The sequence below is a fragment of the Rhinolophus ferrumequinum genome, chromosome 5, assembly GCF_004115265.2.
Source record: "Rhinolophus ferrumequinum isolate MPI-CBG mRhiFer1 chromosome 5, mRhiFer1_v1.p, whole genome shotgun sequence".
In the NCBI taxonomy this organism is placed as follows: domain Eukaryota; kingdom Metazoa; phylum Chordata; class Mammalia; order Chiroptera; family Rhinolophidae; genus Rhinolophus; species Rhinolophus ferrumequinum.
In genome coordinates, this window is record NC_046288.1 from 77,000,263 (window position 1) to 77,013,779 (window position 13,517).

Sequence of the window (13,517 nt, forward strand, 5' to 3'; positions counted from 1 at the left end):
GCCTTTAGTTTCAATGTAATTACTTTAGTATTTAAAATCAATTAAGAATAGATTTCATTTTTAAATAGCTTAAATTTTTTATTTTCTTACTAGGTTAAAATGCCTATAGCTTAATCTTAGAAAAGACATTCTGCTATTTATATGAAATCTAAATCCCTTAATTTTCCTGTAACTATGCAAAACTCTTATTAATAATTCTATTTTAAATAGAGATAAGAAAGATTTTCTCTTACATCTTATTTTTCTTATTTGCATTAATATGGACTATTGATATTTATCAAAATAACTTATAAAATGTCTACAAAAATTTTAACTCCTGAAGCACTTTCCGTTAAATATTCTTAATATATTCAAAGCACTAAATGTTAGCAATCCGTAACTATAATGTCTATAATAATCAGCTTTTATATCACAAAACTAGGGCTTTGCTTTGACTCATACTTTGTCATAGGAAATTATCAGTGCTTCATTATATTTTTGCTAAACAGCAATCAAGATGTCATTACTGCAGCTCTGTGGGAGTTAGGAGTCCAGCAATACCAAAATATCTTTTGTTCAAACTCTGCTAAAATTATAACTCCTTATAATCTGGTATTTTTGCTGTAATTCATTTTTTGTTTGGTTTTATTTTTAGTTCAACTGTTGATGCAATATCAGAGGAAGCTACTAAAATGGAAAAAGGAAAATCAGCATTAAGCAAAGTTTTGGAGTCTTTGTGCATACATCACCAGCAACAAGTTTTGGCTATGTTGAAATTTCTAGTCCAAGAGCAGAATGCTGCTTCTCTTTGCTGTTGTAATACGTCTTATACTGGGTCTTCAGAATCTCAAAAGCCCCTAATTGAAGATGATTTACAGGGTCTATTCTGTAGTTGTGAATATAGGCTGGCAGAAAGAGGGTGTTTACACAATGAAAGACAAAGCCCTGTTTTTGTGCCTCTGCCAGTCTGTATTAAAGATTTACATTGTTTATCTTGCCAAACTGTAACTATTGAACACATTAAGACAGTAGTGAATAGAGGAATTGCAAATAGTTATGCTTCTCACAGGTGCTGTTCTGGACTGTTTCCAAACATTCACTCAACAACATCGGCCTGTCATGCTCCTCTCTCGTCGAGGGAAGTACGTGACGATTCAGTCGGTCTTAAAGATGTTTGTAGATCTGGAAGTCCCTCACCCCCACCATTATCACCTGTACATACTGAAGAATCTGAAAAATTGAAGGATGTCATCTCAGAGCTTTCAGCCCTAGAAAATAACAAACTTGAAACAAACATTAACCAGCCTCCGTTTCTCACACCAGCAGAAATAAGCAGTGACAAGGGTGATCATGAAGGTAAAATACATAAAACTAAAAAATCCAGTAGCTCTGATTCTTTGCTCTTGGAAGATAGCAATAATTGTACTACAAATCATGAAAAAGGTGAAACTGTGATTTTTCAAGATTTAATGGATCGTATTAATGAAAAATTAAAATCAATAGAAACTACAGATATGACAAACCTTATAAAATTATCTAGCAGCGATTGTAATACAAATAATGATTTAAAATTGAGAGATTTAATAACTTCCCTCTTGCATAATGCAAAGGCCAGTGATTACAGTTTTATGGAATTACTGAGTCAACATGATAAAAATGTAGAAAATAAAATTATTCAGACAAGATTTCGAAAGCGTCAAGAAACCTTATTTGCAGTGCACAACTCTCCTGATTCACCCATGTTTAGAAGGCAGTCTTTACAGATAAAAAGAGAACTTGCTAGTCTTAATGAAAATTTTATAAGAAAAAAATGCAGTGAAAAAATTTCAAGGAAATTGATATGCAATGATGTGATATTTTCAACAGACAAAGAATTCTATCATTGCCAAGGGTCTTTACAAAATTCTAAAAGCCTTCAAGACAATAATCAAGCAGAAATATCATTTTCACCAGATTATGCATTACAGTCATTGCAACTACCTCTTCATAATTTAGAAACTAACTTGGCTTTTGACACATTTTCAGAAAACTTTAAAACAACTACCCCTGAGAAAATGAGCATAAGAAATTCACAGGAGAAATCAGCTGGAAAAAATTTTTTGGAAAATCCAAACTTCAAGAATACTCAAACTCCTTTGAAATGTAATATTCCTGGACTTTTGAGCAGAAGCAAACGAAATATTGTGCCTCCAGGATGGTATTCTATATATGTAACAAATAATTATATTCTAAAAAAGTCCCCTAAGGCCAAAAAAGTTTCTGAATCTACAAGAAAAAAAGATCAAGTGAAAAATATTCAAATTGAAAGCTCACACAATATAGATCTAAACAAAATTGCAATGAATTCTAATTTACAAGTTGTTGTGGAGCGTTTGGAAGATACAATAAATATGGCCAAGAAGTCTTGGAATAATCAGTCGTTATCGGAAGGATATAAAGCATCCAAGAAATTGATTGAAATTGATGGTAAAGATCAAAATGCTAGTAGAAACATGACTCTTACTGTAAGTAGAATGACATGTAAAGAGCAGAGTTTATCAAAATCTGTGGTAGCATCCAGCAATATCAAAAGCAGTCATGTTCCTCCAACAGATTTGAGTAACAAAAGACTCGATAATCTGAAAAAGTCATCTATCTTCGATACGGGTAGCTTGATTTCCACAGTTGAGAATGTACCAACAAAATATGAAGCCATCGAAAGCTCTTCTTTTTCCAACTATTCTAGTCCTATCAAACTCATGTTTTTATCTGAGGTTAAAAGCAGTGAAGGAGTCAAATATACTTTAACTTCAGTCAGTAATTCTCAATCAAATATTGATCTTCCTTCAGAAAACCGTCCAAACCATCATGTAATTGAAAAAAAAGCAGAATCAAATGAGGATATCCCAAATGTTAACTTTGAAAATTATAGTTCTAATCTTAATGTTAGTGACACTCCTCAAAAAGAACTAAACAAATTTAATTGTGCAAAAGAAACTGCACAGTCTTCTGCAGTGTTTATAGATGATATGAATAGTGATAAGCCACAAGAAGAAACTAAGGAAAATTCAAGTAATGCAATTGATTCATCTTTTAAAAGAAAACCAGGTAGACCTAAAAAAATAGGTCCCCAGGTCGTGAAACAGATTAAGCGGCCAATTGGAAGACCACCAAAACCTAAAACTGATCAAACAGACATCACCATTTCCCAAAATGAGTCCTTTAGTGCTGGAAAGAAAAGCCCAGAATCTCTCCTATCAGAAGTAAAAGAAGGTATTTATAGAAAGAGTATTACAGTAACTGTTATTTATGGAAGGTCAAGAAGAACTAAAAGGCATGTTTCTGAAGGAAGTGTAAACGTAAGCAATGTTATATCTTTAAACAATAATGTTGCTGATTTTCCAACTGAATGTAATAGTCTCGGAAATATGAGAGAATATGAAATTGACTCGAGTGAAAGAGTAAGTGCTGTTTCGAGTTTGACTACTGAAGGTGAGATCTTGGGGTCCGGCTTTGACTGCGTCAGACCTATCAAGAACAAGTCTGTGATACCTCAGCCTGCCAAGAACATGATTCGACCAAATCAGAAGCCTTTGGCAGGAGTGAGGAAGCCTGGTAGACCTGCAAAAGTGAGAATCTCTGGTATATCTGTAACTATTAATAGAATTTCATCTCAGGACAGAGAAGTAAGTATTAGCAGCTGTTTACCTCCTTTAGAACAAGAGAATATATTAGAAAAAAATCTGCTTGAAGAAAAGTATGATCCCCAATGCCATAAGATGGATACAAGACACACTGAAGCTGACGTATTGAAGAGTGGATCAAAAAGTATGGTTGCTGCTGTACCTTTGAGACATTCTGTTAGGGACAGAAAACCATCTCTGCATTTCTTACATTCATTAGCATCTTCTAGCTCACTTCTTTACAGAAATACTCTGCTCCATAAATCATATAAACTCCATTTGCAGAAAGGTGAAAGCCAGAAGGAAAAACATAGGCAGTCAAAGATAAAAATAGCTCCCAAAGGTACCCCAGGAGCTAGACATTCAAGGAATGCAAAAAAGTATTTGGAAGATAACAAATTAATACCCATTTCTGAAGTATCCTTAGATCCTATAATTTCATCAAATCCTTTGCTCAGGTGGTGGGCTGCTTCTGCTTCAAATGATTCCTTATTAGAGGAATTAAACAATAGATTTGAGCAAATAACAAATGCGTGGGTGCAAGTCAGTGGAGATGAAGCTGAAAATTGTGTTCATAAAAGAGAACACCCTGAAAATGATAATTACAAAATAGGAAACCCTTTGGAAACCTGTCTCTTAGAACTTGAAGTTTCACCTGTAAAAATGCTTTTTCGGAAAAAGTATGATTTGAATGAGCTCTGTACCTGGTTTATGCAAACGACAGAAACACAGTCTCTTTCACTAGTAAGAAAAGCAAATGCTCGAAACCCTTTGGAAGTTATAAATACCAGAGGAATTAAATTAGGGCCCAAATATTCTGATTTTAATACCAGCCCCTTCAGAAAGCACTTTAAAAAATTTGCACTATCTTCTCCTTCAAAATCAGCAGGGAAGTTGCATATACTGCATAAAATGGTTAGCTCTCCATTCTTAAATGTGAAAAGTAATTTAACACTAGCTAGATTCAAAAGAACTGAGTTTAAGAGGTTGCAACATGAAAGGTGGAGAAGAGAGGGAAAGCTGCACAACCGTGGGACAGTTGATTGGATCTCTAAAAGGAGGAACTTGAGATTTTTCTGCCAGAACCAATTTTTAAGTAAGCCTGAGGGGGGAATGAATGCTGACATCCCACTCCAAGGAAAAAACACAGTCGATAATCAGTTTATTTTGCCACCTGAGATCAGGGATGACTTTTTCCAACAGAAGGTGGCAATGTCTGACTTCAAAACACATGCTAGTTTAGAGACTAAATTTAAGTCAGAAGCAAAGGAGAATGGAACAGATTGTAGCCAAAAAGATTTTGAAAAGGGACCAAGACTAGGAAATGTATGTCCAACTAATTGGAGGTCAAAAACCTTAAAAGATTGTAGAATATTTTTGAGGAAAATCAACTATCTTGAACACAGAAATACTTTTAAGCTAAATACAATCATCTACTCTCCTGAATCTGTTGACAGTGGAAGTAATCATCTGACTCATATGGAAGAATCAAAGCGCTTTACCTTAAGATCCCATTCTGCTAGGCAAAATTCTTTTAAAAAACAATCTAAAATAGAAAATGCTAAAGCAAATAGTCCTTCAACCGATAAATTTACTGGCCAACTTGACAATAGTAAATTAAATAAATGTGTTAATTATGACAAGACTCCTTCTGATAGTTCTGAAGTTCTTAGCAAATTGAACAAAAGAAAAAGACCACCATGGAAGACCACAGAAATGTCAACAAAAAGATATAAACGACAGTCTTGCAACAGTGGACAAATGGCAAACTATTATTCAAAATCCCAACTAGGTAAGTTTTTTTCTACTTAATTTTAGTTTCATTGTAGGTGCCTTGACTAAAGTATGAGACAGTGGGTAGAAAAGGAACAGCTGATTTAGTACTAATTTATTTCCAAAATATTTGGACAACCTAATTTCTTGGCACCTAGTATGAAACTCATGAATTTAGGTGCTGCTTAAAGTACCAGTGCACTTCTCTACATCTTAATGTGTCCAGGATTTCCAGCAAATTAAAATATATTTAGTAGAGACATAGAAAGCTTCTAAACACATTAATATAAAAGTTATATTATCTGCTTTTGCATTTGATAGGTCTAATACAAAATATAGAAAACAGTTTGACAGATAAATATGCCCAAGTAACTATCTAAAACTTAACTACTACACTACAGGCTAATTAATACGTATTTGTTTTCTGATTAACAACTTTGAGACCAGACCATGTGGAAAGACTTTTATCTCATTGCTGAATTGATGAAGGCTGTAACATACATAGTAATCCTGGGTTATCAGTCTCCATTCACCCTTAAGTTGGTATTACTTTGGGAACTACTTTTAAGACTGCTTATTTAAACAGTGTCAAGGAACAAGACCTTTTTTTTTCTTTTTCAATAAATCAGCAAACTTTTTTCATATCAGACACTGAACTAGATTCCACGTATATAAAGATGAAGATTTCTTTCCTGAGATAATCCATAACCTATCTAGGGAGAAAGTCATATATGGGTCATTTTAAGGTAATGCTAAATTCAGAGTGCAAACTGAAATTACTTTTGCAATTATGTGCTAACTCAGTTATGCTAACCTGACATTGGTGCCTAAGAGAGACTGTTGCCCTTAGAACCTAGCAAAAATAGGATATGAACACTGTAGATGTCAACGTAGCCCACTCCAACGCTGCTTATTGGTTAGTGCTAGACAATTCAGGAGTGTAAGAGTATGACAGTGCTTACTGATTACTTCTCTGACATAAAGGAGTGCCTTGGTTACATTTGGAAACTTAAGGATATTTTATCATATGGGTTGCATTGTTACATTGTATATTTTAGGAGAGTTTTTTGGGTGGTTGGATAGGTATTGGTGGCTTTGCTTTTTAACTTAAACTTTTTAAAAGCTAAAAAAAAAAATACTATCAGGTCTTATGTTAAAATATTAAAAGCAGTAATTAAACTTGAGTTTTAATACATAAGGTGATTATTATGGCCCCCCTACTTCAATTATTTAAATAACTTTAAAATACTTATTTCAATATCTAACATGCAGTGATAAAAAGTTTTAACAGGCAATGATTAAAATTTAAAGGTGGTCAAATTAGAGTCTTCATAATGAAAAAAGAATCAAATCTAAAAATAATGCCCTTTGTTTCTTGCCTTCAGGAACATTATCACAAATAGTATGTCAGGAAGAAAGAGGGAAGAAGTGTGATAGTGACTAAAAAAACAAAACTTACAATTCACATGAAAACACATATGTTTAAAGGACTGTCATGAGTGGAGAATAAAAGTGTAGTGTTTCATTTTTAATTCTTTATACCATCCTCATTTCATGTTGTTAGAGTTTATCAAAGGTAATTTGCATTCTCATTTTACAACAGAACCGTATTTTGTCCTTGCAGCTTCTTAACCATTATATCTTCCTAAGGTCTAAATATAAAATTTATTTTATCGCTTCTCGACCTTTTGGCTAAGATCAAGTGTAAAATTTATTTTAATGTGCTTCTTCATCTCACTAAATATGAGATTACCCTAGAAAAATAAGATGGAAAATGCCTAATTTTAAATTAATTTCAAAATCCTTTTGTGATATGTAAAAAAATTTTAGTATCATATTAAGAGTTGTTTTTCACCTTTTCTCATTTTTAAGTACTAGTACTATTCCCTGTTCTGCTTAAGGTTTTATTTCACTTTTACTGATAACTTTCCTTCTTTATTTTTTAACATTCTTTTTTTTAATCAATTAACAAGGACATTTTTACAAAGTTGTATTTAAAGTAATATTTGTTATATTTACCTGATTTTTAAATGTTTCTTAAGGTGTTTTTTTTTTCCTCATTATTCTTGGTATTCCATACTTCTTTTTGCCTTTCTGGAAATGACACTAAAATTCATTATTAGTTTTATATGTGTTTTTGTTCATATAATAACTAGTGACTGGAGACTTGAAAAATACTTTTAACAATAGGACTTTTCTAGAAAAATTCTTAGTTCAATGTATGTAATGAATTATGGGATTTTTTTTTATTGATGAAAAGTTGCTTCTACCACGAATGTCTTGTCTGTGTACATTTCAAAAGTATCTCTTCAGATACAGTTTAATACATAGGAGTTTTAATATATATACTTCATTACACTTACAGTGTTGTATATCAACTGTAGACATGGAAAGAAGAAAAAGAAATGCAATTCTACCCTATTTTTATTTCAACAAATATTTAATGAATGCCTACAATATGCTCGTAGGCACTGTAGAAGGTTCAGAAAGTTCCTTTTCCAGTCACATCCAACCTGAGATTTGAAGAATGCCAAAGCAGTAGACGGGAGAGGAGAATTTCAGGCAGAGCAAACTGCATGTGGAAATGCGGGTAACAAAAGAGAGCAGCCTTGTTTAGAACACTGAGTTCAAATAGCTGAGTCATAAAATATGAATTAAGGATGGAGCAGGGGGTGGATGGAAGCATAGCCCAAACTGGAGTTCAGCATCAGTTAATGAAAAAATAATGTTTTGAGAATAGACGTATTCGAGAAACATCTATGAAGTAGAGTCAATGCATCTTAGAGAGTGGAAGAATAAAAGATAACATCCAGGTTTCTTAAATGTCAGGGTAGCTGATGGTAACATGCACTGAGGTATAAGAGAACACTCAAAGAGTGTTCCGTTTTAGACGTAAGGAATTTGAGGTATCTAGTGGGATATCCAAGAAAAGATGTTTAGGAAGCAGTTAATATGGATTTTTTGCTCAGGCGATAGGTCTGAGCTAGAGATAAAGATTTGGGCACCAGCAAGTCATTGAAGCCATGAGAATGGAAGAGATTGTTCAGAGTAAAAGGGGAAGAGCCTAGAATCCCAAAGCCAAAGGTATGGAGAAAGTATGTGTACAAAAGGACACTAATGAAAGTAGTCAGGAGATGAGAGGAGAACCAGGAGAGAAAGGTGAGGAGGAAATGTGTTGTAACAATGGAGAAAACAACAGTATAAACTGTTGATAAGAGGTCAGTTAAGCCTTGAAACATTTCCATCAAATATAGCAGAAGAGGTTATTTTAGTGATTTGGGAGAGAGCAGTTTTGGTGGACTAATAGATCCAGAAACCTTATGATTGAGTAAATGTAGGAAGAGGAAATGAAGGAAATTAGCACAGAAAACTATAACTGGTTGTGATTGGAGAGGAGATGGAGAGGTAATGAAAGGGAAGCCTTGTTTAAGGCAGGTTTGAAAAAAAAAAAAAAGAAGTTAGATGCCAGTGGGAAGAAGCCAGTGGAAAATGAAAGGTTGAAGATTCAAAAAAGTGAGATGGCAAGCAGTGAAAGTGGAGTGAAGTCCCCGAGCTGATTAATGGATATTATGGTGCATCGTTAGAGGTACTGGTCTTGGCCACAAGACTCACTTCTCTCTTAAAACATGAGAATAGTAGGAATAATATATGAGGATGCAAATCACTTTATGAGTTTATGGGAAAGGTATTGAGGCTATGAGAGTATTTTCTATGAATCAAGAGGTAACCTAAGAGTAATATAAGTGGGTATTGATAATGGGGATAAGTTTTGAAATACTGTCCCAAGAAATAACAGGACTGACAGCTACCAGAATGTAAGTTCGGAGAAGGGTTGGCCCTTAGGTTTAATAGTAATTGGGTTCACCAAGAGGGTATAACAAATGAACAAAGAGATCAGTTCAAGAATTCGTTCTGTGAATGGTGAGAAACTATGTGATCAAACTGTAACTAGAGAGTTTTCTAATGGTAGTTAGCACATAGTATAGATATGAGGGGTAGGGCAAAAAGGGGCATGATTTTTTAAGAAATAATGGCCTGAAATGGAGTATGACTACTGATAAACAATAATACAGACCTTTTTAATATTAGTTTCTTTTTGAGTTCCCAAAACAGATGTGTGCCTTTTCCTAATTGATCCATATCTGAATGTAAATAAACTGACTTTGGACACCTCCGAGGAAATTTTAAGACTAGAATAACCTAATGTGGACTTGAGCTATTAAATTCATAGTTCTCATCCTGAAAGGTTAAATTTTCTCATAAAAATTCAGAATTCAAGTTGACACTTTTAATTGGATTCTAAGATGACTGAAAAATGTTCAGTTTGTCGACTTCTCCTGTTTTGTCATCTGTTCTCAAAAATGACCAAATATACATGTTTTCCCATTCAGAATGCTGGTTTTCACACAGGCACATAACTGATGGGCGATATTCAATTAACAGTATATTCCTTCAACTGCCTGAACCCCAGACTAACCATGTATCTTCTGGTCCTGCTTACGAACGTTGTACCACATATTTTGAGTCCTAACTCAAGATGTCCTTTTAAATCTTTATGGTTGAGGCAACCGTTGACACAGAATATCCTTAAACGTTTTTAAATAAAATTTAAAGTTGAGTTTCTTCATGTGCAGTTATTGAGCATCATTATTATTTGATGGAAAAACTATGAAGCTAGAGTAGATGATTTTCTAAATTTTATTTTGATAGAATAAAACCTATGATTTATTCACTCTCACCTTCATCTCGTTTGTTACACAAGCATTCCCGAAGTTGTGTTCCAAGATACGTATTGAAATGCTCAAGTGCACGGTGCTTACTGAGTCACAGTGCCCCGTTATTAGCATGTTCAGTTGCATTCTCCAAACTTTATGTATATCCCAACTGTTTATATCCTACTGAACGCAGTTTGGGGAACATAATTAGGACACATTGCTCTACGTAGTGTCCTGCAATGATTTCTCTGTGTTTACTGTGATATTCCTAGAAAGAATGCAATGACTGTAAAAATATAAGTTATTTTACGTACTGGATTTGGCCTTGTGTATAAATTAAGTTAGAGTAATCAAAATTGCAAGTGCTTTATTAAGATTCACTATTAAAGAACACAACGGTAAATATAAGCCAAAGTGATCATTCTGATCAGGCTAGTTTGTAAGTTTCATTTTCGTATATTAGATTTTATTTCATGTTGAGTTAAGACAGGAATAGCTGTGATAGCAGTCAGTTCAGGTGGCTTCACTATCTATATTACAAACTATGACAGAATAACTTACCAATTTCGGAAAACAGGAGATCAATGTCTCCTCAAGTCTTAATTAATCCACAGTTTTAATTTGTTCAGAATTGGATAAAATGAAGATAGGTATTTTAATGTAAAAATTAGTAAATTCATTGACACATTCATTTTTATATGGGCTTCATATTATCATTGTGCTAACTGCCAGTTCTCTAAGTACAACTATTAAAACTTTGACTCAGTTATTTAAATTATTCTAATGAAATCTGGAATTTTTAATAAAAATCCATTCTGTTTACAATTGAGGTTTTCCCCCATCATTGTAATTTTCATAGGAACTGAGTAAAGAGAAGAGTTTTAGGTCTTAAAGTGCTTCTAACTCTTGCCACGATACTTCATTAAAATATAAATCAGCTACTTTGATAATCCCTTGTCTTGATGGTTTTCCGCAGAATTTTTCTTGGATATTTTATATCCCATTACTTTGTCAGCCATTACTGAGTTTTTCAGTATATTCTGCTTTACTAATTGCCCTGTATCTTTCATGGAAAACCACTCTGTTCAATCAACAAATATTGGATAATTTTCCGTTTGATCTGCCAGGCATTGTGTTAGACACTAGAGTCACAAAGAAACTCAAGGAACATATCAAAAAATACTTCAAATTGTGTTTCCTTTGGCAACATGACTTGATGAAGGATAATTTGGTTGATTCTCCATACTAATGAATAAGGAGTATCCTACTCTGTATTTGCAAACATAAAATTAATTCTCTTAAGTTAGGGGTCTGGCCCAGGACCCGCCCTATAAGTAAAGTTGTGTCAGGGCGTCACCGTGCTTGTTCACCTACATGTTGTTGTTGGCTGGTTTTGTGCCACAAGAGCGAAACTGAGTCCTTATAACAGATCTATCTGATAGAGCCCACAGAGCCTAAAATATTTATCTGGCCCTTTGAAAGAAAAGTTTGCTGACCCCTGATTGTATCAGTAGAATTTTGATATGGTGTGGCTAAAAACAAATTAATGGATTTTTTTTTTTTAGTAGTTTGAGGTAAATATATATCCAATCCATCCCCAATACCCTACTGCCTCCAATTGTCTACTCCCTCCTCTCACACATTTCTGGCAAGTAGTTTTATTTTCTCTCTGTGGGACAAGACCTGTCTCTGTCCAGCCTGGTGACGCTGGGGGAGCCGTGAGTGCCAGTTGTATTCTATTTTGTCAGTCTTTATTCTCTTCCTGCAGCCTCCAGACCTGCTTTGTCTATGTGAGGTAAGTTCAAAGGTCACCCTTCTTTTCCTTAGCCCCCTGCTATCACCTGTTAGAGACTCATCTCAGTGCGTCACACCTTAAGTTCCTTCCTCAAGTGTTCTCTCCTTTCCTAACTCTTTTTTCTGTTCTATTTCTTCACCTAGGAATTCAGAATTCTTAGTTCAGCTCTCCTGGCTACCATTTCCCCCTCATTTTCCTGAGTAGTAAACAGTTTTCTTTGTAGTGAAGCTGAGCATTCTGTGATTATCATGTTAAACCTACTGAATTCACCTGTCGTCTAATTACAAAAAAAAAAAAGGCAGATTAGGTGTCTGAATGATTTCATCCTGCCAGGATTTTTTCTTGCTTGTGTTTGTTTAATTTTAAACAAGACCTTGGTTGCTGCTTTTTCCTCCCAATTCCAATTCCAGGCAACCTGGAAAATTCATTTGTTTGTGACTTTGTTTCTACATTATGTAAACATAAAAAGCTAGATTTTAAAAGCCTGTGTCTGGAGACCCCATTAATTTATTCTTTGAAAAAGGTTTGTCTCCTATGTGCCAGGCAGTGTGCTAGATATATGAGCATTATGGGAGACAAAACCAGATACGGTTCTTGCCCTCATGGTTCAAGTTTATTTGGAAAGGCAGACATTGAATAAATAATGACACAAATCTTACAAGTTCTTAATTAGTAGGTGGTACGATGAGAATTCCTTATTGGGAGATTTTATCAAGTCCAGGAAGTGAGGAAAGACTTCCAATGAAATGGCCATTGAGCTGAGTTGTGAATGTTGATTAGGAATTAACCAGGCCAAGTGGCAGAGAACTGAGAGGGAAGGAATGACTTTCCAAGAGGAAGGAATTGCATGTGAAAAAACTCTGAGGTGTTGTATTCTTGGCAGGTAAGAAGGATGCAACGTGACTGGTGTGTCCAGAGTCAAGGGAGAAAGAAGGAGCGTGGTGTGGTGAAGACTGAGGTGTTAGTGAAGCGTAGGCACGTGTGTTTTCATAACCATGCATATGTACTGTCAGTGGCTTCCCATTGCTCGCAGAAAAGGGATTTAAACTGAGAGTGGACGGGAAAGGTAGATGACATCATCAGAAAAAAGAATTGTATAGTGCAAGAGTGAAGGTATGGACCATTATGGTAGTCCAAATGAGAACTGTGCTACTTTAAAACAGTGGTTTACAAACTTTAGTTTGCATCAGATTCACCAGGAGGGCTTGTGAAAAAAGAGACGGTTGGACTCCAACCAGTCTGTTTCAGAAGGTATGGAGGGGGACCCAAGTGATGCTTCCCTGCTGACCCAGGGAGCACACTTTGAGCACCAGTGGTACAGCATGTACAGTAGTGTTGTAGCAGGGAAAGAAAATTAAGTCTACTAATGCAATCATAAAGTTATACACTCCCTCTAAACACGACTGTAGCGATAATCCACAAATATGGCTCTGCAGTGTTTTCACTGTAATTAACTTAGAAATATTTTCTAATTTCCCATGTGATGTCTTGTTTAACCCATGGATTATTTAGAGGTGTGTTATTTCATTCCCGAGTATCTGAGGATTTTTGAGATATCTTTCTGATTACTAATTTAATTCTGTTATGGTTATA

The 13,517-nt window shown here is 34.7% G+C and overlaps 1 protein-coding gene across 8 annotated transcripts in view; it reads left to right on the forward strand.

Annotated features, from left to right (window-relative positions):
• Positions 1 to 13,517, forward strand: part of LCORL (ligand dependent nuclear receptor corepressor like) — a 121,124-nt gene that overhangs the window by 96,763 nt on the left and 10,844 nt on the right. For 5 of the 8 annotated variants that reach the window (XM_033105886.1, XM_033105883.1, XM_033105885.1 and 2 more), the window contains one exon: positions 635 to 5,453. The exons of 2 other annotated variants lie outside the window; for them this stretch is intronic. In XM_033105886.1, coding sequence (XP_032961777.1) covers positions 635 to 5,453 — 4,819 coding nt within the window. Of the gene's footprint in view, positions 1 to 634; positions 5,454 to 13,517 lie in introns of those variants that run through there. One more of the 8 variants, XM_033105884.1, reaches the window with a different exon arrangement.